The 23,315-nt window shown below is 38.3% G+C and overlaps 1 protein-coding gene across 1 annotated transcript in view; it reads left to right on the top strand.

Annotated features, from left to right (window-relative positions):
* Positions 1–23,315, top strand: part of LOC136863454 (serine-rich adhesin for platelets) — a 253,575-nt gene that overhangs the window by 164,901 nt on the left and 65,359 nt on the right. Inside the window, exons 7-8 of the mRNA XM_067139861.2 lie at positions 6,190–6,414; positions 9,778–9,881. Of these exons, the coding sequence (XP_066995962.2) occupies positions 6,190–6,414; positions 9,778–9,881 (329 nt within the window). The remainder of the gene's footprint in view (positions 1–6,189; positions 6,415–9,777; positions 9,882–23,315) is intronic.

Genomic DNA, 23,315 nt, shown 5'->3' with positions numbered 1-23,315 from the left:
CATTACCTGTGGCTCATTGTTTTGATTGGCATGGTGCCCAGGATTTACCGTACTTGCTCATCTGGCCATAGATGGGAATTTCCTTGATGCTTACCATAATGGACTGTTTCCCAGAAAAGCTTTTGAAGCCTGGACAAAACAGTACGAGGATAAAGAGCTTAACAGTAGCACACCTTGACCTGTTTCAAACTTCATTTCTGCCTATCTGTCTGTCCTGTACGCATAAGTTTCTACGATGAATAAACAAACCATTTATGTGTGAAAGAAAAGTGAGAACAGTCAGTATGCCATTAGTCAGCAGAACATTGCAAATCATTTTTCATTGTTGTGGGGGACAGCTATAAGCAGGGGAAATGGTGGTGGTGGTGGTGGTGGTGGTTGTTGTTGTTGTTGTTGATGTTGTTGTTTAAAGGGGCCTGACATCTAGGTCACCGGCCTCTGAGAAGAGGAAGTTCTGGAGTATGTAACATCTGTCTAAATCAAACTACAGACATTTTAAAATTACATTTTCAATAATACTATTCTAGAAAATCCTTATACAATACAGTAGATAATTAAGTTATTCAAATTGCTATTTTAAAATAGTCACCTCTATTTAATGCCAATCTTTTTGTTGTGCCAACAGAATGCTCCAAACAAAGTATGGCATAATAATGATGGATAACTGTAATTATTAGTTCACTAATGCTCATTAAATTACCCCTTAATCATATTATGTATGTATGTATGTACGTATGTATGTATGTATGTATGTATGTATGTATGTATGTATGTATGTATGTATGTATGTATGTATGTTTAGTCATCAGCCCGAAGGCTGGTTGGATCCTCAACAGCTCCGCCATCAGCTGTCGTAGATGGCCTAGGCATCACTGAAGAGGCGTACTAGGGAAATGAGGAGTGAGGTAGTTTCCCGTTGCTTTCCTCACTGAGCCAGAAGTTGATATTACATATCAGTCTGCCAAGCCCACTGAAATGCATGCACCAACCGACCCTACGTGCAATAGTTTCACACCATTCATAGCAGGGACTGGTTGCATAAGGAATGGCATTACTAGCATCGCTCATACCTCAGTCACTTTCATATTGTCAAAGCCAAGGATGAGACAGAGAGAGATCAATGAAAGTAACAAAATTGCTCTAGCCTATACCAGAAGACATATCATATTATAGTGAATGAAAATAACAGACTACAATTACAATTCCACGAAGGGTGATGACGTCACCTGAATGTGATGTAATGGAGAGTTACGATAAGCAAGTCTGCTGGCACAAGACCAGTGACGGCTTACTGCACAATATTGCACTCCAAGGTGGACAAGTGATCAGAGAAGAACCACATAGGTTGTACTTCGTTAATATAAGTTACGACATTTTATCATTTATTAGAAGAGTGGACACAGGTTTTAACATAAATGGTTTTACACTTCTTAATAATATTAATTCAAAATTTAAAAAATGAAAATAAAAGTGTGATTTGATAGAATCCGATGATTTTCTTTCAAGAACGAAATATGTAATTCTAATTAAGTTGTTCCTTTTTTAGGTACATGTAATCTGTTGCTGAAAGTTTCCTGTTTCAAGTATTTTCTAAATTTTATTTAGTCATAAATTAGTGTTGACAGTCTGAAGAATCTAAGTCCCCTATTATATTAGGACACTGGTGGCGATATCCATGTCTAGTGTACTTTTGCATTGGCTATACCTTCGGCATCACCTGTACCGCCACCAGAAATAATGCTTAGATCCATTTTAAAATATGTCATCAACAAGTGAGGACCTACTTTTGCTAGTTCTGTTTGTAACTTCATTTTATTGATTTCTAAATGAAACACCAGTCATAAAAATATATAGAAATTTGTTGAGAATTGAAATTTGCTGCTCTCAAGTCATGATGTTGTTTGCGAAGTTGTTTAGTTATTATGAAGTTAAACATACCTAAAATATTCTTGTCAGCAACATCTTTGTCCTTAAATAAGAAGTGCACCATAATTTTGTTCCATTTTGGTATTTCTCTCACTGTACTCTTTGGTTGTACTGTTCCAGATTACTGGTTATTTTTCAACTTGGTCTGTTAACCCATTCGCATCATTTGACAAGCTATGGTCGCACCCGGTATTTTTGCACACGGATCAAATGATGAGCTCAGCTCGCAATGATGCATTGTCTCGCTTATCTTCGTATATTAGATTCCCTTTTTAATGTAAGATCTCACAATACAGACTGCAAGGAACTAGGGACGTGTACTGTTGTTAAACAATGCTGCCTGTATTTCTGTGTGACACTCGAATTGTTGATCAACAGTTTATTTTCATTGGTATTCAGTATCCATTATGCAGTAGAACCAGCATCGTGATAATGACGAGAGTTTGAATGCGCTTATAGACATTGTTTTAGATGGCGATTATGGCAATAATTACGTTTTGGAAAATGAATCCGAGTTCTAGGGTAGTGATAGCAACAGTGAAAGTTATTCGAGTGCGAAGAGTATTGAAGAAAGTGAGAGTGAAAATGCCGCGCAAGGTCCTTCCAAACCCATGCAGCCGGTGACACAAAAGAACCCTAGCGATTGGATATTGGAGAGCAAAAACATTAATCCTGATATACATATCCATTTCGTGGATACAGTGGTGTTTCAGAAATACTAACAAGAAATTTACAGTCCTCCCACTGTTGAAATTCTGATGTGCTTAGAGTACATGATCCATTCTTTTTGAAATTATTTCCAATGAAACACATGTACACAAGTATGAAGGATGAGTTTTCCACCTAATCAATACTTTGTTTTACAAAATGTTTAGGATTATTTACATTAAATAATTCTAAATGTACATAACATGTAAATAATATAAATTTAAATAAATAAATGTAAATAAATGTAAATTATTCTAAACATTTTGTAAAATAAAGTATTGATTAGGTGGAAAACTCATCCTTCATACTTGTGTGCTTAAATTATCAATACGGACAATGAAGCTGATAGATTACAGTGAAACACATGTACCGCAGCAAGCAGTCTTTCAAGGAATGAAGAATGGGTGAGCCATAACATTCAATGCCAAGACTGTGAAATTTGAGTGAATTATCTTCATTAGTTAGAATTTTATGCATGTTTTAGTGTGACAGGTACACTCGAACTACTGGCAGGCAAATTAAATCTGATTCCACAGCCAACAATGTGGCCATTTATTGAGACTTGAAAGGGTTAAGACCTCTGCACTCACTTGCTTATCAATTAAATCAGCAAACTCTTTCATCTTCTGCACAGCGCTACTCTTCTTCATAATATTTCCCCCAGCCATCATGAACCCATTTCACTTTACAAATAAAAAGTATTTATAAAATCCTCCTTATCAATACAAATAAAATCATCTGTTAGATGGAACAGTGTCTATATATCCAGCCTATTCTCAAGGCCATCTTCAGTAGCAGAACAATTATTACACAACACAAAACAAATTTAAAATCTTGATGAAGTGAAATGACAATGATCATGATTAATGAATTAAAAAACATATTGAAGTACAAAGTCCTCTCATCAGATAGTCGTTCTTGGTTGACAATTTTAGACTTGCTGACTGTTAAAATGAAACACTGTGCTGGGCAGTGTAGCGAGACAGTCAGTAATGTGGATTAAAAAGTGTGTAACATTAGTAATGAGAAAAAGAACTATGAGTGGATGAAAAACAAGTCAAGATATTGTCCTAGTAAAATAGGCTACAATTGAAGCAATGCCCAGCGTGTTTCCCAAGACACCGTTGGTGTCCTGAGCAGTTGCTGGGTTCTTCAACCAGCCGACACCAGTTTCTGGTGGTGCCACCAATGTCTTTAATATAATAAGCTCCATATAACCCTACATCCACACCAACTGGTCTCACCACCAGTGTCCTAGTATAATAGAGGAAGGTACATAATGGCAACTCCTGCATTTTGAAACACAAACTTTAGTCATAACTTGAAATACTTCTGGCAAGTCTAGAACCAATGTATTGTATAGCATTTCTAAGGTAATTTCCAATTCCTTGAAGATGTCTGTGCTGGCTAATTTTTGGCTCTATATGCAATGCAAGACAGAAAATGTATTCGTAGTGATCATCTGTGAAGATTAACAGTTTTAAAGCTCACTGTAACATACTAAATCGTGAGTTTTCCGCCGCACATGGTGGTGAATCTAATTTAAAGCAACAGGCATCTAAAGCCCAACATAAAAGTGCAGTAGAGTCTTCTTACAGCTTAGTCCAGCAGTTCATCTCACTACCTCCAAGTCTTCGTAGCCCAATGTTTGCAACATTTTTATTTTTTGTTAAAGCAAATAGTTGTGTAGAACTATCACTTATACCTAATAAAATTGCAATGTGGTAAAATGTGCTAAAACACTATCTTAGTTAAAACTGTTTTGATAACAATGTGAAGCTCGTCTAGCCATTGTTGTGTGATAATTCCAGTATAATAAATAAATTGGCCTGTCGTAGAAATAAAGCAGGAGCTTAAATAAAGAATGTATTGGAACCAAAAAATGTGAGTGATTGTCTTAAACTTTTAAAATTTCTAGACATACCTTCAAAGTTCTTCATTTTTAACATACCGGTATTATAAAATAAAACTATTGACTTGATTTAAACATAGTTTTTACAAGTCAGTGCTTACAAAACCACCTCAGAACATATTTTTATGAGTGTCCTTATTGACATTCTGAAAATCTGGTGAGTGTATTTGTTTCAGTAATTTCCAATTTAGATAGTTGTTTCCTGAAATTAAGAGAAGAACTGTCATGGCCAAAACTGTTATGATGAATTTGGCTTATTTGTGGAAGGATCTCTCTGCCTCATTATCACTGACCGGGCAAGTTGGTCGTGCGGTTAGGGGTGCGCAGCTGTGAGCTTGCATCTGGGAGATAGTGGGTTCGAACCTCACTATCGGCAGCCCTGAAGATGGTTTCTCCATGGTTTCCCATTTTCACACCAGGCTGTACCTTAAGGCCACGAACGCTTCCTTCCCATTTCTAAGCCTTTCCTATCTCATCGTCACCATAAGACCTATCTGTGTTGGTGCGACATAAAACAAATATAGCATTATCACTGAAGATGTGAATTATTTACAATCTGGTATTTATGGTTTCCCTCCATAGGACCAAGACTTGGACTCTTCATGTAACAGACCTGAAGTAAATAGATTCTTTTGAAATGTGGTGCTGGCAAACAATGTACTGCACACACACCTGGACAGTATTTTGCACCAATGAGTTCATTACTATACGCACAGAATCAAATCATCATCAATTTGTAAAGAAAGAAAAATTCTCTGAAAACAGTATGCAACCTGAGAAAGACAGCTTAGAAAAATTATCAACCAAGCAAGTTGGCCATGCAGTTAGGAGCACACAGCTGTGAGCTTGCATTCGAGAGATAGTGGGTTCGAACCCCACTGCCGGCGGTTCTGAAGATGGAAATTACTTTTCTCAATATTGTAGCCTAATATAGTTTAAATCCTCTCTATAACACAATCACAGTCATAGGAGAATACTTCAACAGTAAATTCAGAAGCTACCTAGTAGTTCTGTGGTATCTGCAGAGAGATAGTGTGGAATTATATTAGTGGACTAACAAGCTTTAACAAAGTTTTTCAAAGTAGGAAAGATCATAATAAGAAGATCAAGTTGGAATTCAAGAGGACATACTGTACTTGGGGCAGATATCCATTTATAGGAATATCAGTGAAATGATACTCCCTAAAAGTTAAAAAGTGAAGTGAATAAATAAGACAGCAACTAAATATATTTTCATTGAATGACAAGAACTTACCAAAACAGGGTCAATATGAAAAAAAAAAAATGTTCTATGGATGGATGTCAACATAATCCTGAAGCTTGCCCTAGAATATCTTTTGACTGGAAAAAGAGATATTGGTTGACCAGTAAAGAGATGGTATGAAATCTGTGGTCAGAAGGGAAACTAGAGATTGGAATAATTTACCAAGAGAGATATTCAAGTAAATTTCCAACTCCTTTGAAATGATTTAGGGAAACACTAGGTAAACAACTGATAGGGAATCTGCCACCTGCACGACAGCCCTAAATGCAGATCATCATTGATTGATTGATTGATTGATTGATTGATTTATTGATTGATTGACATTCCTTTAGGAAGTCGAGGATGATAAAATTTGGAATATTGAAAATCTTTGTTTCAGATGGCAGTGGTGGTGAATCTAGCTCTGATGAGAGTCAGCAAGGGCCTAACTCAGGTAGCAATTCTACAATAGAATCGGATACTACTCCTCATATAAATGTGGGGCCTGCCTTCCAATGTACTGTGCCACAGTGGAACCCGGATCGTGAGAAAGCGAACCGGGAACCTTCGTATGAGCACCTCTTATGGGATCCGGGTATTTCAAAGGTGTGCTCAGACTCTGAAGGTGAGCTTACTACTAGGTTTAATATTTGTTAAATATTTCATACCACAGTTTATTATTGTGTGCTGTTCCTGATCTATTGATGTGTGTTTTTATCATTTTCCAAAACAAATTTTTGCATGTGAAGCAATCGTTCAGTAATTACGTCTTCAAATTTCACAGCTTTTTATTTATATACCCAAAAAATGTGCTAAGTTGTTATTTGAAATTGTTTGTTGTTATATTTTAGAGTGCATCTAGACTAAAATCAAATATTTAAAAGCTAGTTCAAGGAAAGTTCATCAACTTCCAGGCAGATATTTTTATTTCTTAGGCTAGGGCATTTTATTTATATTCAAAAGAATGAGACTTTAATGAATTCATTGAGGATTAAATGTTATATGATGTAGACCTGTTTGTAAAAAGAATAACATCCACATCTTTTAGTGTCTGTAATTTTTATTAATCTTTCATACAAACAACAAAATGAACCCAATGATGGACCTTCAGCCTGTTGATATATTTGGGTTAAATAAACATTAGTAACTGGATACAACGTTGACACACCTCAATACAGTATCTAGCACTACATTTTATTACACACGAAAGTACATAAGTTTATCATGTCGTAATGCCACACAAATGCACAATTGAAAGTGTGCATAACTGCGCTAAGATGCATACTGACATTCGAGTTCTGTTCTCACCTTTTATACCTGTTAAAGAGTGTGTAAACAGAGAGTAAATACATCTTTCACTGAAAATACACAAGTTGTGGAACATTCCAATCTTTATTAAAACACACTTTCAATAAACAAACATATGACCTGGAACTTTCAAATGTTTAACACAACACAGCCAAACCTCAGGGTAGGGGTGGTATGTGCGCCTCTTACTCAGAGGCCCAGGTTTGATTTCTGACTAGTCCAAGAATTCCAATCATGAACTGGAACAGGATTTACCCATCCTGATGAGTTTTTTTTTTTTTTTTTTTTTCCCCAGTTGTTTTACGTTGCACCGACACAGATAGGTCTTACGGCGACGATGCGACAGGAAAGGGCTAGGAGTGGGAAGGAAGCGGCCGTGGCCTTAATTAAGGTACAGCCCCAGCATTTGCCTGGTGTGAAAATGGGAAACCACGGAAAACCATTTTCAGGGCTGCCGACAGTGGGGTTCGAACCTACTATCTCCTGAATACTGGATACTGGCCGCACTTAAGCGACTGCAGCTATCGAGCTCCGTCCTGATGAGTTTAACTGGGAGGCTGTCTGATATGAGTGGCAGTAAACCAGATGAAAAATATCTAGCAATATTATTGTTAACAAAATACATCACAATTAGGAAATATCCCAGTGGCAGCAGTCACTTACAGTAATATGATAATGAAGTAAACTTAAAACTAGCTTAACAATACAACTCCATCATATACAAATTCACACATACATTCCCATTTAAGTACATGTTCATATACAAATTCACACATACCTTAACCAATTCAGATACCTTAATACCTTAATACTATGATTTACAGTGGATTGAACGTTACATTAAAATTTGACACCATCACATAGAAATTTACATACAATTTACAGACAATTGACAGAATGCTGGAGTTGATTCTTGAAGCATCTTGCATTTTTGGGAAAAGGCTCTAAGACAGCTGCAGGTAATGAATTCCAATCATCAGTTCCTCAATTTATGAACGTATATTTACCATATATAGCTGAGAATGTCTTAACACTGACCTCGTGACACTCCAAACACCTGAAGAATATCTGCCTTGGCAGACCAGGGAACTTAATGGGCTGTATGTGCCTTGGTCGAAGGAACTTCAGCCTTAGATTGGAAATTATATGTATACAAACTACAGCTTGTATATTATACTGCTTTTAATTCATCATAGTTAACACATTGGGGACAATGCCCGTAGAAATTATGGACACGATATTTTGTTGTTACTGACAGAGCTTGGAGAATCTATGGGTGCATGTTTTCGCTGTAGCTAAATAAAGTAGCTGCATTTTTGGTGAACTATATCATCACCAAAATACTCTATAAGCTTAAAATATACTAGTTATGAGCATAAGTCGAGAGCTCTTCTTTCAAGGCACTGACAACACAGCCACATTCCTACATAACCTGAGGCTGCACCATTGTTCACTTTCAGTTGTAAAGTGAGTGGGAAAATATATGCATGCGGACAAGAAGAGCATATGTCTGAGAGGCAGGCTTGTCTGTGTCATTGTTCTGAATATTTAAAATGTCTAATTCAAGTGTACCAAATTTAGAAGAGGAATACATACTGGATGTTCTTATGGAAGACTCGGGTTCAGAAAATGAGGACGAGGATAACAATTATAGACCAAGCGAACATGACAATTCTGACACTTCAGGCATGTTAGCTTAGGTAATGAGCTAATTTCAAATTGCTGTAAAACGGGTTCTGTAATATAGTTTTATACTGCACTCTAAAATTTTGAGTTGTATCCCGTGTGCCCATCATGAAGCGATGAACGGCAAAAAAAGAAATTACTGGTTGTAAACAATTAGCCAATTAGATTCGAATCTGTATTGATATGTATTAGGAGATGTGTCCTCAATATTTGTCAATTTTCAAAATATTGACCTAACTGGCATCCATAGCTGTGTCTGAATTTTGTTTTGTTTGTAGAACTTATCATCTTCATAATTTTATATTATTATAATTAAAACTAATTTTTATGTAGAGGAAAGTGTGATCTTCCTAATTATTCCATAAGTTATTACAATCATGGCTTTTCCTAGTGTTGAAAACATTTCAAAACTTTAATAATCCTGCAATTTCTGGATGGTAGCACATTCAAATATGGGTGTCTCCAGTGTGTTAATTATGCAAGCATGTAAAATGTTTAAAATGTTCTGAAGCATATCAATGTGTGGTGTGATCCTCTTCCACCCCTCAAGCAGGTACAGAATATATGAGATGTGAGTGGTGGAGAATTTCTGGAGATTTGGTCATAAGAATTGCAGAACACATGAAAGAATATGTCAAGTTGTAATGTACGATAGGGCCTTGTTCTATCAAAAGAACATGTCATCCTCTTGTCTTAGGTATGACAGCATAAAGAATTTATATTCCAAAATAAAATTTTCAGTGAAGCCAACCATTACACTACAGAGGTGAACATGACTTGCTTTGATGGTTAAAGTCTCTGATTTTCTAGTCATCTAAACCTCCCATGGATTACTACTTTGGCAAATTAATGAAATTTATATATTCTGTTACTTCAGATTTCATTGCTTTGGTGTGATTTAACCATTTCTTGGTTATTTGTATAATAATGCAAGTAAAATATTCAGTTGCTAATGCATCACTGATTCTCTAATAAGATGTTTTTGTCTGCACAGTTGAAATGTACCTGGAGTTTGCATGCTGTGCTGCAGTGCCTGGTGGTGGTCGTAATAAGGAGTACGCACTTCACCTGCTGCATATGTGTCGTGGAAACATACATGTAAGTAACCATTGTATAAGTTGCACCCTGATAAATTGAATTTAAATGTCTTGTACTTGCACTAGGTAGAAGTAGCTTTTGTACCTTTGCTTTCAAGAGTTTGTCAAGTTACTGATTACCAAAATATTGCAATTTAATCAATGAAAATTGATTTTCAAAATAGGTTTGAAGTATGGACTATTAGTAATGGTGTTTGTCACAATTGTGGTCACACTAAAATCTAAAGGTTGTAGTTATTAATTAATTAATAGAGAAATGTACACTCAAGTTTGAGCATTAAATAAATTTCACATTTTAGTCTTTGCTATAGTCTGTAATTGTCCTGGTTCTTTTCGTGCATGTTATGATGTGATATCTACTACACTTCTGTCCACACAAAATGCACTTACAATCTTCGTCTGGCTCATGGAACTTCTGGTTTACGCATACCTTGTGGTGAAACCCATGTATGGAGAGTCGTGTTATCACGTGGCGCTGTGTGTTGCACTCTCTAGTCCATCTATCGTTCGTCATCGCTGGTGAGGCGTAGAAGTCGAGGTCGATTTCACTTTTCTCCCTTTCCCTGATGTTTACTAGTGCCCTGCTTGCTTCCGTTGATTGTAGGTAGAACTGTGATCGTATGTCTTCTATGAAATACGTCTCCCGCAGCATTTCGTATACCATCCGGGATGGCGCTGTCTTTCCGACTCGGGTAATCCTCTTCATGAACATTGCTTTTATTCTTTCTATTCTCATCAGGTCTCCGATCTTCAGCTTTTCCCACACGATCTCAATTCCATATGTTATCACTGGCGCTACTGTCGTCTTGAAAAGTCTCATCGCCGTGCTGATTGAAAGGTTTGAAATGTTTTGGATGCTGCATGAGGCTCTGATTGCTGCTGCCGTTCTTTCTTGAATATGTATACCAAAGGACACCGCTGTTGTCTGTAGTGTTATTCCCAAATATTTGTAATTTCGTACCTTTTGTAATGGCTTTTGGTGTAATGTTATGTTGTCTTTGGGCGTTGATTTCCCACCTTTTCTGAAGGTCATTTGTACTGTCTTTTCTTCATTTATCTGTAGGCTGTTTTCCTCCACCCAGGTCTCTAGTCTGCGGACTGCCCTTTGCACATCCTCCTTTTCTTTCGCTCCGATCAGCATGTCATCTGCGTATAGGATCAGCTCTGCTTTTGATCCTTCCTCTACTATGTGGTTCACATCTGCTGTATAAATGTTGAAAAGTGTGGGACTCATGGGATCCCCAACAACAACGTAGAAATTTCTGAAGACATAATACAGACGAACGGAGTTATGCAAAGGTTGTAGTTATTAATCATAGTATTTCAAACTTCCTGCTAAGTACCACCAAATAGGTTCTTATCCTGCAAGGTGAACAGATAAGATTTTAAAGAAATTAAGATTACTTTGGTGGATGTGATTCAATTAGTCTAAGCTTGAGTGAATGTACAGTAGAATCTCGATGCATCATTCCTGGAACTGTTGTTTTCCCGTATTCATTGTTCAATTTAATGGGTCCCAAAAATATAAACCAATATTAAATTTCCCCACATCTATCGTTCCTCGAACTATTGTTTTATCGCAACAATCATCAAAAAACATTGTCCTCGGCCACTTTTTTCCCTGCATGGATTGATCGTACATAAGAAAAATATACTCAAAAGTTTTTTCTTGAATATAAGGATTAAAAGTAATAAACTTCATTGTTAGGTTCCGTATTGAGTTGAGACTATGCTTAAAGTAAATACAAAATTTTTTAATATTCCACCTTCTCAATACTAAAAAATCTTTGATGTTTTTACAAAAACATTACAATGATATTAAAAGGTACTAGTTTCGGTCCACTCTGGACCATCATCAGCCCAGCCAAATTACAACAGTAACAGACATAGTGATAAAAATAATGTGGAGAAATGAGAGAGGATCTAGAAGGATGGGATGGTGGTGGAATGACAGATAAAAGTAAAAAACCGTATTTGCGAATAATGATAAAAGTAACAGAAGTGTTCACAATGACAAGTAAAATCTTGTGAAGTCACGTAAAAACTCTTCATGAAATAGTCTTTGGTTACCAGTTACTCCTGTGTTGCATGATTGACATATATAACTACGTATATGCTTCTAGAAAGTTGTAGATGTAAGTTCCACTTTTGCGTAGAGGGAAGAATTGTCCGATGAGACCAGCACAAGATAAAAAGATATAAGGAGACAGCTCAATACTCTAGCATATAATAGCGGCAACCTGTTACGCGAAAATGTACGAACGATTCAGAGTTTCTCGTCTAGAGCAAGGATCTTGTAGACTGGATTGCTCTGTGCAGGTTATTCTCGCGCAACCTCACTATGAGCCTCACGGCGCCAACGCTTCTCCTCGACCCATTAACTGACCCCTAAAAGTATTCTTATTTACAACAATTAAAACAGAGGCACTGTAAAACTCGGTTTTGCCACCATTCTTCTGTGCTGCTATTGACTGGCTAGGGCTGCCACCTTAGTTGAAAATGCAAAAATCATGCAGTTTAAAACAGTCACGGCGTGCTCCAGGTACATTTCAATTAGTCACAGAGTTATTAATTGCATCATACCTTGTAGAGTGTGTGGGACGCTAGAGGCCTATTGACCAATTTGTTGCCCCCTGCCCAATTGTCTTATTACAAGCCAGACCAATAATCCTTTCACTAGCCTGGTCTTGAAACTAGTTCCTAAGTTGGCAGCCTTGCATAGCCTGCTGTGACATCATCCGAGATGCGCCGTGTTGAATTTCTAACCTCTATGACATCGTCCGAGCTGCGCCATGTGGGATCTCTAACCTATCGTTTGCGAAGGGTCTAAGGAATCTTTACCAAAATACAGGTTATCCGCCGTAAAATGCACGTATATCATTAATTTACAATAAGAGAACTGACCTTAAAGGTTTTTGATTATTACGAGATGTAAAGGAAAGTAAAGCAAAACAACGTAAAAGTAACACTTTTTATTTTTATCACGTATATCATGGTTGCAATATTTTGATACTGTTATACGTATGAAATGAAATGTCGTATGGCTTTTAGTGCCGGGATATCCCAGGACGGGTTCGGCTCCCCAGGTGCAGGTCTTTCTATTTGACTCCCGTAGGCGACCTGCGCGTCATGATGAGGATGAAATGATGATGAAGACAACACATACACCCAGCCCCCGTGCCATTGGAATTAACCAATTAAGGTTAAAATCCCTGACCCGGCCGGGAATCGAACGCGGGACCCTCTGAACCGAAGGCCAGTACGCTGACCGTTCAGCAACGAGTCGGACACTGTTATATGTAGTACTAGCAAGATACCCGTGCTTCGCTACGGTATTATACCGAAATTTATAATTGAATGCTTAATGTTGTAGATATATAATCCGCCGAAATTTGCGATCTGATTCGTTTACTGTGAGAATTCGCCAGAATTCGCGATCTGACTCGTTTTCTAATAGATTACGGCAAGTTTCCTCCCATTTTTCAATCTTTCTTTCCAGCAATCGATTTCGTACTTCCTGGCTAGGTCCAGGTATTCCACCCGGTCAGTTGGGTCCCTAAATCTTTGCCATCTTTTCCTATAAGCATTTTAAATATGGATCAAATCCTTCAGGAGATCCGGCGTGGTGTCTTCTTGGGTGCCTTGGCGGTACTGAACCCGCGGCCGGACTGCATTCTTAGTCATTACCCGTCCAGGACCCGTTTCCAGCGGGATCCGCACATTTGACGACGATCCAAGGCAAGTGTACGGGATTTCTGGCGATACGAATGACATACTCCCGTGCATTATTGGCCTTATTTAGAGGTGAACAATTGGACGGTCAATCTCTTTCCTATCGTTTATTTCAAATGTGTTTAAATTTTTATTTATATGCCAGGAGAATCTACTGTAATCTAAGAACGTTCTCCGAAGGAAAAGATGGTTCTTGAAAACGAAACCCAGTAAAGATTAGAAATGATCGGTTTATGATCAGAATAAGTACATCGAAAATCTACAGCCTGTTTCCAGTCATTCGACAGGGTCAGGAATGGAATGAATAAAGCCCCCGTCCAGCGGTGACAATAGGAATTGTTCCGGCTGCCGAAGCCTGTCGCACTTCTCTGGGGCAATGATTATTAAATGACAAATTAAATGAATTGATACTGGAAAGTGTTGCTGGAATGAATGATGACAGGGAAAACCGGAGTATCCGGAGAAAAACCTGTCCCGCCTCCGTTTTGTCCAGCACGAATGTCACATGGAATGACCGGGATTTGGACCACGCAACCCAGCTGTGAGAGGCTGCCTGAGCAACGGAGGCTCCTTGTAAGTACATTGCGAACAGTAAAATCAATTGGTCTCCCCTCCTTGACACCCCACTGCCGTTAAGTCAATTAACCCCCCCAAAAAGGAATGAAAAGATGGCGTGCTTCTTTATGTTTAAAGGAGATTCCAAACACCAATGTGGTCACGTCTATTACCTTCAGTTTTGAGATATAAGTATACCCATAAAAATAATTCACTTTTTTCACTTCCTTTCACACTCCTCCCCCTCCCCACCCAACCAAGTGAATTTTCCAGCAAAAAATACTTGTTTCTTTAATAGTAAAGGATCTTCTAAATACCAAATATCACGACTCTAACTTTTTCAGTTTATCCTCACGAAAGGAATTCAACTGCTTTTCACTCCAGCCCCCACACCCCAAGATGGTTTCCCCCAAAACGCGTTCTTCTTTGTTTTTAAAGGAGATCCAAATACCAATTTTCACGTCTGTAACAACTTTAGTTTTTATTAGCTTATGTATTCTCATACAAATAAGTCAATTAAATTTTCAATTCTTTAACCCCCCCCCTTCATTGGATTTTCCGAGAATACGTGTTTCTTTACTTTTAGAGCAGATTCCAAATATCAAATTTCACGTCTGTAACATCTTCATTTTTGAGATATCAGTAGCCTAATTAAAAGAATTCAACACCATTTTCGGTCATTATTAACTACCCCCTCCACCCAAGTGGTATTTCCGAAAACTAAAAGTACACGTTTCTTTATTTTTAATAGAGATAAAAATACCATTTTTCACTTCTGTAACATGTTAAGTTTTTTGAGATATATTGTAGAAATTCTCATTTTAAAATTTCACCCTTTTTAGTTCCCTTAAGTGGAGTTTCCAAAAACAAATCACCTATGTTTCTTTACATTTACAGGAGATTCCAAATACCTACTTTTTACGTCTGTAACATTTTACGTTTCTCAGATATTCTGTAGATATAGTCTTTCAAAAAATTCACCCCTATTTGTCACTCCTGTTTAACCGCCATTAATTGGATTTTCCAAAAACAAAAAATACGTGTTTCTTTATTTTTAAAGGAGATATCATATTAAAATTTTGAGTTCTGTAATATCTTCAGTTTCTGAGATATATGTATCCTCATTAAAGGCATTCAACCTATTGTTCACCATTTTAACCCCTCCTATTGGGATTTACAGAAAACAAAAAAATACGTGTTCCTTTATTTTTAAAGGAGATTCTAAATACCAATTTTTACATCTTTAAAAACATTTAAAGTTTTATGATGTAGACACACTCATTTCAAAAATTCTCCCACCTTTTCACCCCCCATTATTTGGATTTTCCAAAAACAAAAAAATACCTGTTTCTTTATTTGTAAAGCAGATCCCAAATACCAATTTCAGGTCAGTAATATCTTCGGGTTCGGAAATATAAGTAGCCTCATTAAAGGCATTCAACCCCTTTTTCACCCTTTTCCACCCTTCCTATTGGGATTTTCCGAAAACAAAAAATACTTGTTTCTTTATTTTTAAAGGAGATTCTAAATACAAATTATTACATCTATAAACTTTAGAAGTTTTGAGATATAGATACACTCATTTTAAAAATTCACCCCCTTTTCACCGCCCATTAATTGGATTTTCCAAAAACAAAAAATACGTGTTTCTTTATTTTTAAAGGAGATCTCAAACACCAATTTTCAGGTCTGTAATATCTTCATGTTCTGAAATATATAAGTAGCCTCATTTAAGGCATTCAACCCCTTTTTCACCCTTTTCCACCCTTCCTATTAGGATTTTCCGAAAACAAAATAATACATGTTTCTTTACTTTTAAAGGAGATTCTAAATACCAATTTTTACATCTATAAACTTTAAAAGTTTTGAGATATAAATACACTCATTTTAAAAATTCACCCCCTTTTCACCCCCCAATAATTGGATTTTCCGGAAACAAAAAGATACGTGTTTCTTTATTTTTAAAGGAGCTCCCCAACTCCAATTTTTAGGTCTGTAATAGCTTCAGCTTCTGAGATATAAATATCCTCATTAAAGGCATTCGAACAATTTTGCACCCCTTTTCACCCTTCCTATTGGGATTTTCCGAAAACAAAAAAGTACGTGTTTCTTTATTTTTAATGAAGAATCTAAATACCAATTTTTACATCTGTAAACTTTCAAAGTTTTGAGATATAGATACACCAATTTTAAAAATTCACCCCCCTTTTCATCCTCCCATTAACTGGAGTTTCCAAAAACAAAAAAATACGTTTTTCTTTATTTTTAAAAGAGATCTAAAGTACCAATTTTCAGGTCTGCAATATGTTTAGTTTCTGAGATATAAGTACCGGTATCCTCATTAAAGGCATTCAACCACTATTTCACCCTTTTTCACCCCTCCCATTGGGATTTTCCGAAAACAAAAAAATACTTGTTTCCTTATTTTTAAGGAAGATTCTAAATACCAATTTTTATATCTGTAAACCTTTAACGTTTTGAGATATAGATACACTCATTTTAAACTTTCACCCCCTTTTCACCCCCTTAGAGACGGAATATCCAAAAATCCTCTCTTAGCGAGCACCTACATCTTATTATGAATGTATCCTCAAAATTTCATTTCTTTATGTCCAGTAGTTTTGGCTCGGCGATGATGAATCAGTCAGTCAGTCAGTCAGTCAGTCAGTCAGTCAGTCAGTCAGGACAAGTTACTTTATATATATAGATGAGCATGTCTGGCTCCATGGCTAAATGTTGGCCTTCAGTTCAAGGGATCAGGTCGGGGATTTTAACTTTCCGTGGTTAATTCCGACAGAAGTAAGAAATAAATTTACAATACAATTTTCAATGCAATTTTTTTTCTGTATACATATAACAACAAAATTTATAGTTGTGATCTTCTTGTCATAATAATGATATCTTTAAGTTGGGTTAGGATCTCAGGCAATGAAGTAAATCTGGAATGATAGCCAAAATTAGGGATGAATAAACAAACAGAAAGGAAATTAAAAAGGAGAAAAATTATTTTTGAGACTCGCCTCTATAGTGAAATGTACAGTGCATGTAATGTCTGATGTAGAACAAAACACTGACATGCTAGAGGAAGCAGGCAGGCCATGGAAACAAAAGAGTGGATAATTAATTCTGACGGTTCGTGACTGACCTGCACCCGGCTCCAGAGGCCACATGCCATTATTATTGTTGTTATATTTGCATGACCAAAAATGTCCAAATACGGTACCCGTATTTTATTATTTTGCTTTCCTCCTATTTTTTGTCACCCGCATTTATCGTTTTCCCGCATCAAGCGTCATTTTCCCCTTCGCCCTTGAAAAATGATGCATCGAGGTTTTAGTGTAGTTGGAAGACCTGTTGCAGGGTCTTGTATTAATTTGCTTCACATGTATCCACTCCACACTGGGATGGAAAAATATTTTTGCTTGGATATCCATTGTTCAAATACTGACACCAGTGGTAGCCAGTCAGAGTAGCTTCTCCCCAAGTTTTTCCACAATTTGACTTAAAAAATACTGGACTAATACATTATTTAAGTCTTGGGTCACACTGTCAAGCTTAAATCCAAATATGAGGTGGTCAGGAATGTTCGGAACATATTTCCACATAGAAACAGAATGTGCATTTCAAAAAATATATTATTTAAATCCTATGACTTTTGTCCAATTTTCTGGCAATTTAAAAATGTATTCACATAGAAATGAGGAGGGTAGTTTGCTTCACTTTTTGCCTCATTGGCTTTTACGTCTTTAGCAAAACTTGAACATCTTGACTAGATATAATCCTAATAATAAATAATAATGTTATTTGCTTTACGTCCCACTAACTACTTTTACGGTCTTCGGAGATGCCAAGGTGCCGGAATTTAGTTCCGCAGGAGTTCTTTTACGTGCCAGTAAATCTACCGACACGAAGCTGTCGTATTTGAACACCTTCAAATACCACCGGACTGAGCCAGGATCGAACCTGCCAAGTTGGGGTTAGAAGGCCAGCGCCTTAACCGTCTGAGCCACTCAGCCCGGCAGATATAATCCTACTTTCTCGTAGATGTTAATGAGCGGAGTACGAGGAGAAAAGAACTGACTGCATTTTACATGATTTTAAGTGCCATGACAGTTCATTCATTAGTTTGAGAAAACTTTGTGAGGATGTAGTCTATTTAATACTCTAATTATGATTACATGCAGTCACCTAGGCCAGTATTGGCGTAGGAGCTCTGAAACTTATACAAGTTACCAACCATCCCTGCATTTACTTGGTGGGAGTGAGCGTTTGAGGGATGGGATAGCACTCAGAATGACCATCAGAATAATATGCTAAGGTGAGAAAGGGAATATGGTCCCTTGAAGAGGTTGTTTATTCTAACAAACTCACCTGTTAATGATATATTTTTATCATTGGTCTTGACAGTGTTGTTTCCCCTCACCAAGCTTAAGTGTGGCCAGTATCCAGTATTCCGGAGATAGTGTGTCGAATCCCAGTGTCGGCAGCCCTGAAGATGGTTTTCCATTGTTTCCTGTTTTCACACCAGCTAAATGCTGGGGCTGTACCTTAATTAAGACCACGGACGCTTCCTTCTCACTCCTAGCTCTTTCCTGTCCCATTGTTGCCATAAGACCTATCTGTGTCGGTGCGATGTAAAGCAACTTCTAAGGAAAAGAAGTTTCCCCTCAGTTTCCACCCATTAGTTTTTGATAGAGGTGCAAAAACATGACCTCAAAATGATCTCCTTCCTGTGTGTTGTGCACAGTTCATTTTTCACCTCCAGTCTCCATTTGTTCATAAAAGTTTCTGTGAGACTCGAGTTGCATAACTAGAAGTATACCTAAACTTCAGTATGTGTTAATGAACGATCTATTAGGGGTATTCCATTTTGATATGTTTGGGTCTCTTTTCTTGTGTCTCCTTTTGGGATAGTTAGCCACAGCTGAAGATCTCCCAGAGCAGCTCTCATTTTTCAACCTGAAATTCCCAGCTTTAAATTTTGCAAAAAAATTCTGTGACTTTTGATTCATCACGATCACTCTCTGCACATATTAAAGATTGGTTGTTATGTGTCTATTCAATGTTCTGTACCTTTTTATACAAAAACAGTGTTCTTGATGTTTGGGTCATTAGTCCATAGACTGGTTTGATGAAGCTTTACATGCCACCCTATTCTGTATTAACCTTTTTATTTCTATGTAACTACATCATCCTACATCTATCCTAACCTGTTTGACATCTTCATACCTTGGTCCACCGCTGCCGTTCTTACTGCCTACCCCTCCAAACCCCATGGCGCAACAGCTCCAAAAGGCCATGACCTACCAAGTGACCGCTGCTCAGCCCGAAGGCCTGCAGATTACGAGGTGTCGTGAGGCTTTCTAGACCGGGGCCACTACTTCACCATCAGATAGCTCTTCAATTGTAATCATGTAGGCTGGGTGGACCTCAAACCAGCCCTCAGATGCAGGTAAAAATCCCTGATCTGGCTGGGAATCGAACCCGGGGCCTCTGTTTAAGAGGCGGGCACGCTACCCCTACACCGCGGGGCTGGCTTCTTACCGACTACACTTCTGTGAAAAACTAAATGAACAAGTCCTGGGTGTCTTAAGGTGTGTCCCATCATTCTGTCTCTTCTGCTCAAATTTTCCCAAATCGTTCTCCTCTCACCAGTTTGATTTAGTATCCCTTCATTCATGATTTGATCTACCCATCTTGCCTTCAGCATCCTTCTGTAACACCATATTGCAAAAGCTTGTATTGTCTTCCTTTCTGAGTTAGTTATCATCCGTGTTTCACTTTCATACATTGCCACGCTCCAGACAAATTGCTTCTAAAACATCCAGTTCCTGTATCAATGTTTGACGTGAACAAATTTCTTTTCCTGTGAAAGGCCTTCCTTGCTTGTGCTAGTCTGCGTTTTATGCCCTCCTTACTTCGGCATCATTATTTACTTCACCATCCGAGTAAAAATATGCATCTACTTCCCTTTAGACTTCATTTCCTAATCTAATATTTCCTGCATCACCTGACTTTGTTTGACTGCATTCCATTACTTTTGTTTTTTATTAATTTATTTTCATCTTGTGCTCCCTTTCCAAGACTCCATCCATACCACTCAGTAATTTCTCCAGATCTTCTGCATACTCAGATAAAATATCAATATCATTGGCAAATCTCAGAGTTTTGATCTTTTCTCTTATTGGATTGTGGTTCCCTGTCAATATTCCATTTTGATTTCCTTTACTGCCTGTTCTATACAGTATAAACATTCAAAAGGAGATGGGGCAAACTTCTGCCTTGCCTCACTCCTTTCTGGATTGCTGCTGCTTTTTCATAGCCATCAATTTTATTACTGCACACTGAATTTTGTACAGATTGTAGATAATTCTTCTCTCTCTGTATCTGATCCCGATCACCTTCAGAATCTCAAATAGCTTGGTCCAATCAACATTATGAAATGCCTAGATGTATGAATGCCGTGAACGTAGGCTTGTCCTCTTTAGTTAATTCCTCTAAGATAAGACATAAAGTTAGGATTGCTTCATGTCTTCCTACATTTCTTCTGAAGCCAAACTGCTCTTCTCCCAACTCAGCTTCAACTTACCTTTTCAGTCTTGTGTAGTACTTGTTAAAATTTTGTAAGTGTGAGATACTAAACTAATGGTGAAGTAGTTTTCCACACCTGTTTTACTAGCTGAAAAAACACAAATTTTGCTAATGCAAATGTGAACTTCAATAAAAGTACACTATTTCTACTGATTAGAGCTGATTATTACTGAGAGATCCAGTTGATATAGCACATCGTGTGTTTTCATGCAGTAAAACTACATAGGTCCTACATCTGTAAAGAACACACTGAATATTCTTGGTCATTGGTTTTCCATTGTTCCGGGAGTTTCGCAAGGTGTGCCACAAAACATTGTATCTTTTTGTGATATTCCTGGTAACAGTAATTAAAATACACTGCCAGAAAGAAAGACATGCAACATCCTCAAGGATTGTGTTTAGTGGCACCGGGGTATAACGTGTGCATCATAAGGGGTTGTTGTGTTAGTGATTCATTTGTCACAGACATCGGCGATCAGATGGTGTCCTGCACTCCTGTCCATGTGCACTCTGTTTTGACTCTGCGAGCAGTAACATTGTTGAAGTTAGAGGCGAACAGTGTTTGCAACATTCATTCTAGGGCACAACCATGCCCTGTCGATGAGTTTGTGCTTCTGTTGAACAACTGCTGCCATTTGAATGGGGTCGCATTGTGGGCCTGTGGGAAGCTGGATGGACGTATCGATGGATTGCTGCACATGTTGAGCACAATGTATCGGTGGAGTGTTGCTGCTTTCAGCAGTGGTCTGTGAAACATTCCAACATCCGTAGATCAGGCTCCGGATGCCCATGTAGTACAGATGCATGTCTAAATCAATGCATTGTGCGAGCAGCGATGGCTGATCGAACATCATCCAGAAACGAAATCTGGTCACATGTTGCACCTGCCATGTCACCGAGGACCATTGGGAACCATCTGCTTGCAGCAGAATTACAATCACCTGTGAATCTGGCAAGGCTGCCACTGACACCACGACGACACCAAGCACGGCTACTCTTGTGTCGTGAAAGAGTCGACTGGAGAGGGGAATGGCGTTCTGTTGTCTTCAATAACGAGAGTAGGTTCTATCTGTATGCAAGTGATGGACGTACACATGTACAGTGTAGACTTGGTAAGCGGCCTCTTCCAGAGTGCATTCGCTCGCGACATACAGGTCCCACCCCAGGCTTCATGGTGTGAGGGGCCATCAGTTACACCTCACGATCAAAGATGGTGTTTGTTCAGGGTAATGTAATCTAATCATTGCCTGCTACATTACACAGGTTGTTCTCCCCAGCTACTGCCATTGCTTTCACAGGAAGGTGAAGTGCTTTCTCAGCAGGACAGTGCATGTCCACATACAGCTGCTGCGACGCAACGTGTTCTACGCTGTGTACAACAACTGCCCTGCCCAACAAGATCACCCCGGATCTCTTGCCAATTGAACACATATGGGATATTATGAAGCGGGAACTTACACGTTCTCCAGAGCCTGAAAGAACCATTCCCAAATTCCAACAAAAGGTGCAAGATGCTTGGGACAGTCTATCACAGGATACCATTTGGCACGTTTATGATCGTTTGCATGCGGGAATACATGCCTGCATTGCCGCCAGAATTGGGGGGGGGGGGGGGGGTACACTGTGTATTGATGCAACTGTTTTGGCACCTTATACTGTGACGTGACTACCTGTCATCATACAGTGTCATTCTCCTAGCTGTAATGGCAGTCTTGACCATACCCATCCAACACGTTATTCTAATTGTTTGAATTATGCCCTGTTATTACTTTCCGTTCCTCTATGTACATGCAGATATATAATTTGAAATTCAGTAGATATGAGGAACACTTTCACAGCATTGAGCACACAATTGTCATGCCGCCGGGCTGAGTGGCTCAGACGGTTGAGGCGCTGGCCTTCTGACCCCAACGTGGCAGGTTCGATCCTGGCTCAGTCTGGTGGTATTTGAAGGTGCTCAAATACGTCAGCCTCGTGTTGGTAGATTTACTGGCATGTAAAAGAACTGCTCTGGGACTAAATTCTGGCACCTCAGCGTCTCCGAAAACCAAAAAAGTAGTTAGTGGGACGTAAAGCAGAATAAATTTATTATTATTATTAATTGTCATGCCATGTTCACATATGTTTTGAAATGAGTATTACAATTATTGCAAAATAATATTACAGTATTACAAATAAGCTAATTCTTTACTATAAGTGGCAGTCAAATGAAAACTGAACACCCGCCATAACACACATTCTGCACGAAAGGTGGCAACACTGTTGTTACATATCTATACTGCCATCGCTGTGGTAGGAGAACTCCATGGTAACAACTCACAGGTGCAAGGAGTTGTTGGGTTATGTCTTTGATGGTGCGCAGACTGGTCTAGTGTGTTCAACCAGTTGTAGAAATGGAGGCAAGCTAAGAAGAGCAGAGAAGTGTGGTTCGTATTCTGGTGGCTGTGGATGATTGAGTACATGAAACTCGTTGTTGCATGTCTGTTGTATATGGCGAACACTGCACGTCCATGATGGGTGTGCACGAGTGGCATAGGAGATTCAGAGAAGGGTGGTG

The sequence above is a fragment of the Anabrus simplex genome, chromosome 2 (genome assembly GCF_040414725.1).
Source record: "Anabrus simplex isolate iqAnaSimp1 chromosome 2, ASM4041472v1, whole genome shotgun sequence".
Lineage (NCBI taxonomy): Eukaryota > Metazoa > Arthropoda > Insecta > Orthoptera > Tettigoniidae > Anabrus > Anabrus simplex.
This window is presented reverse-complemented; position numbering and strand designations above follow the sequence as displayed.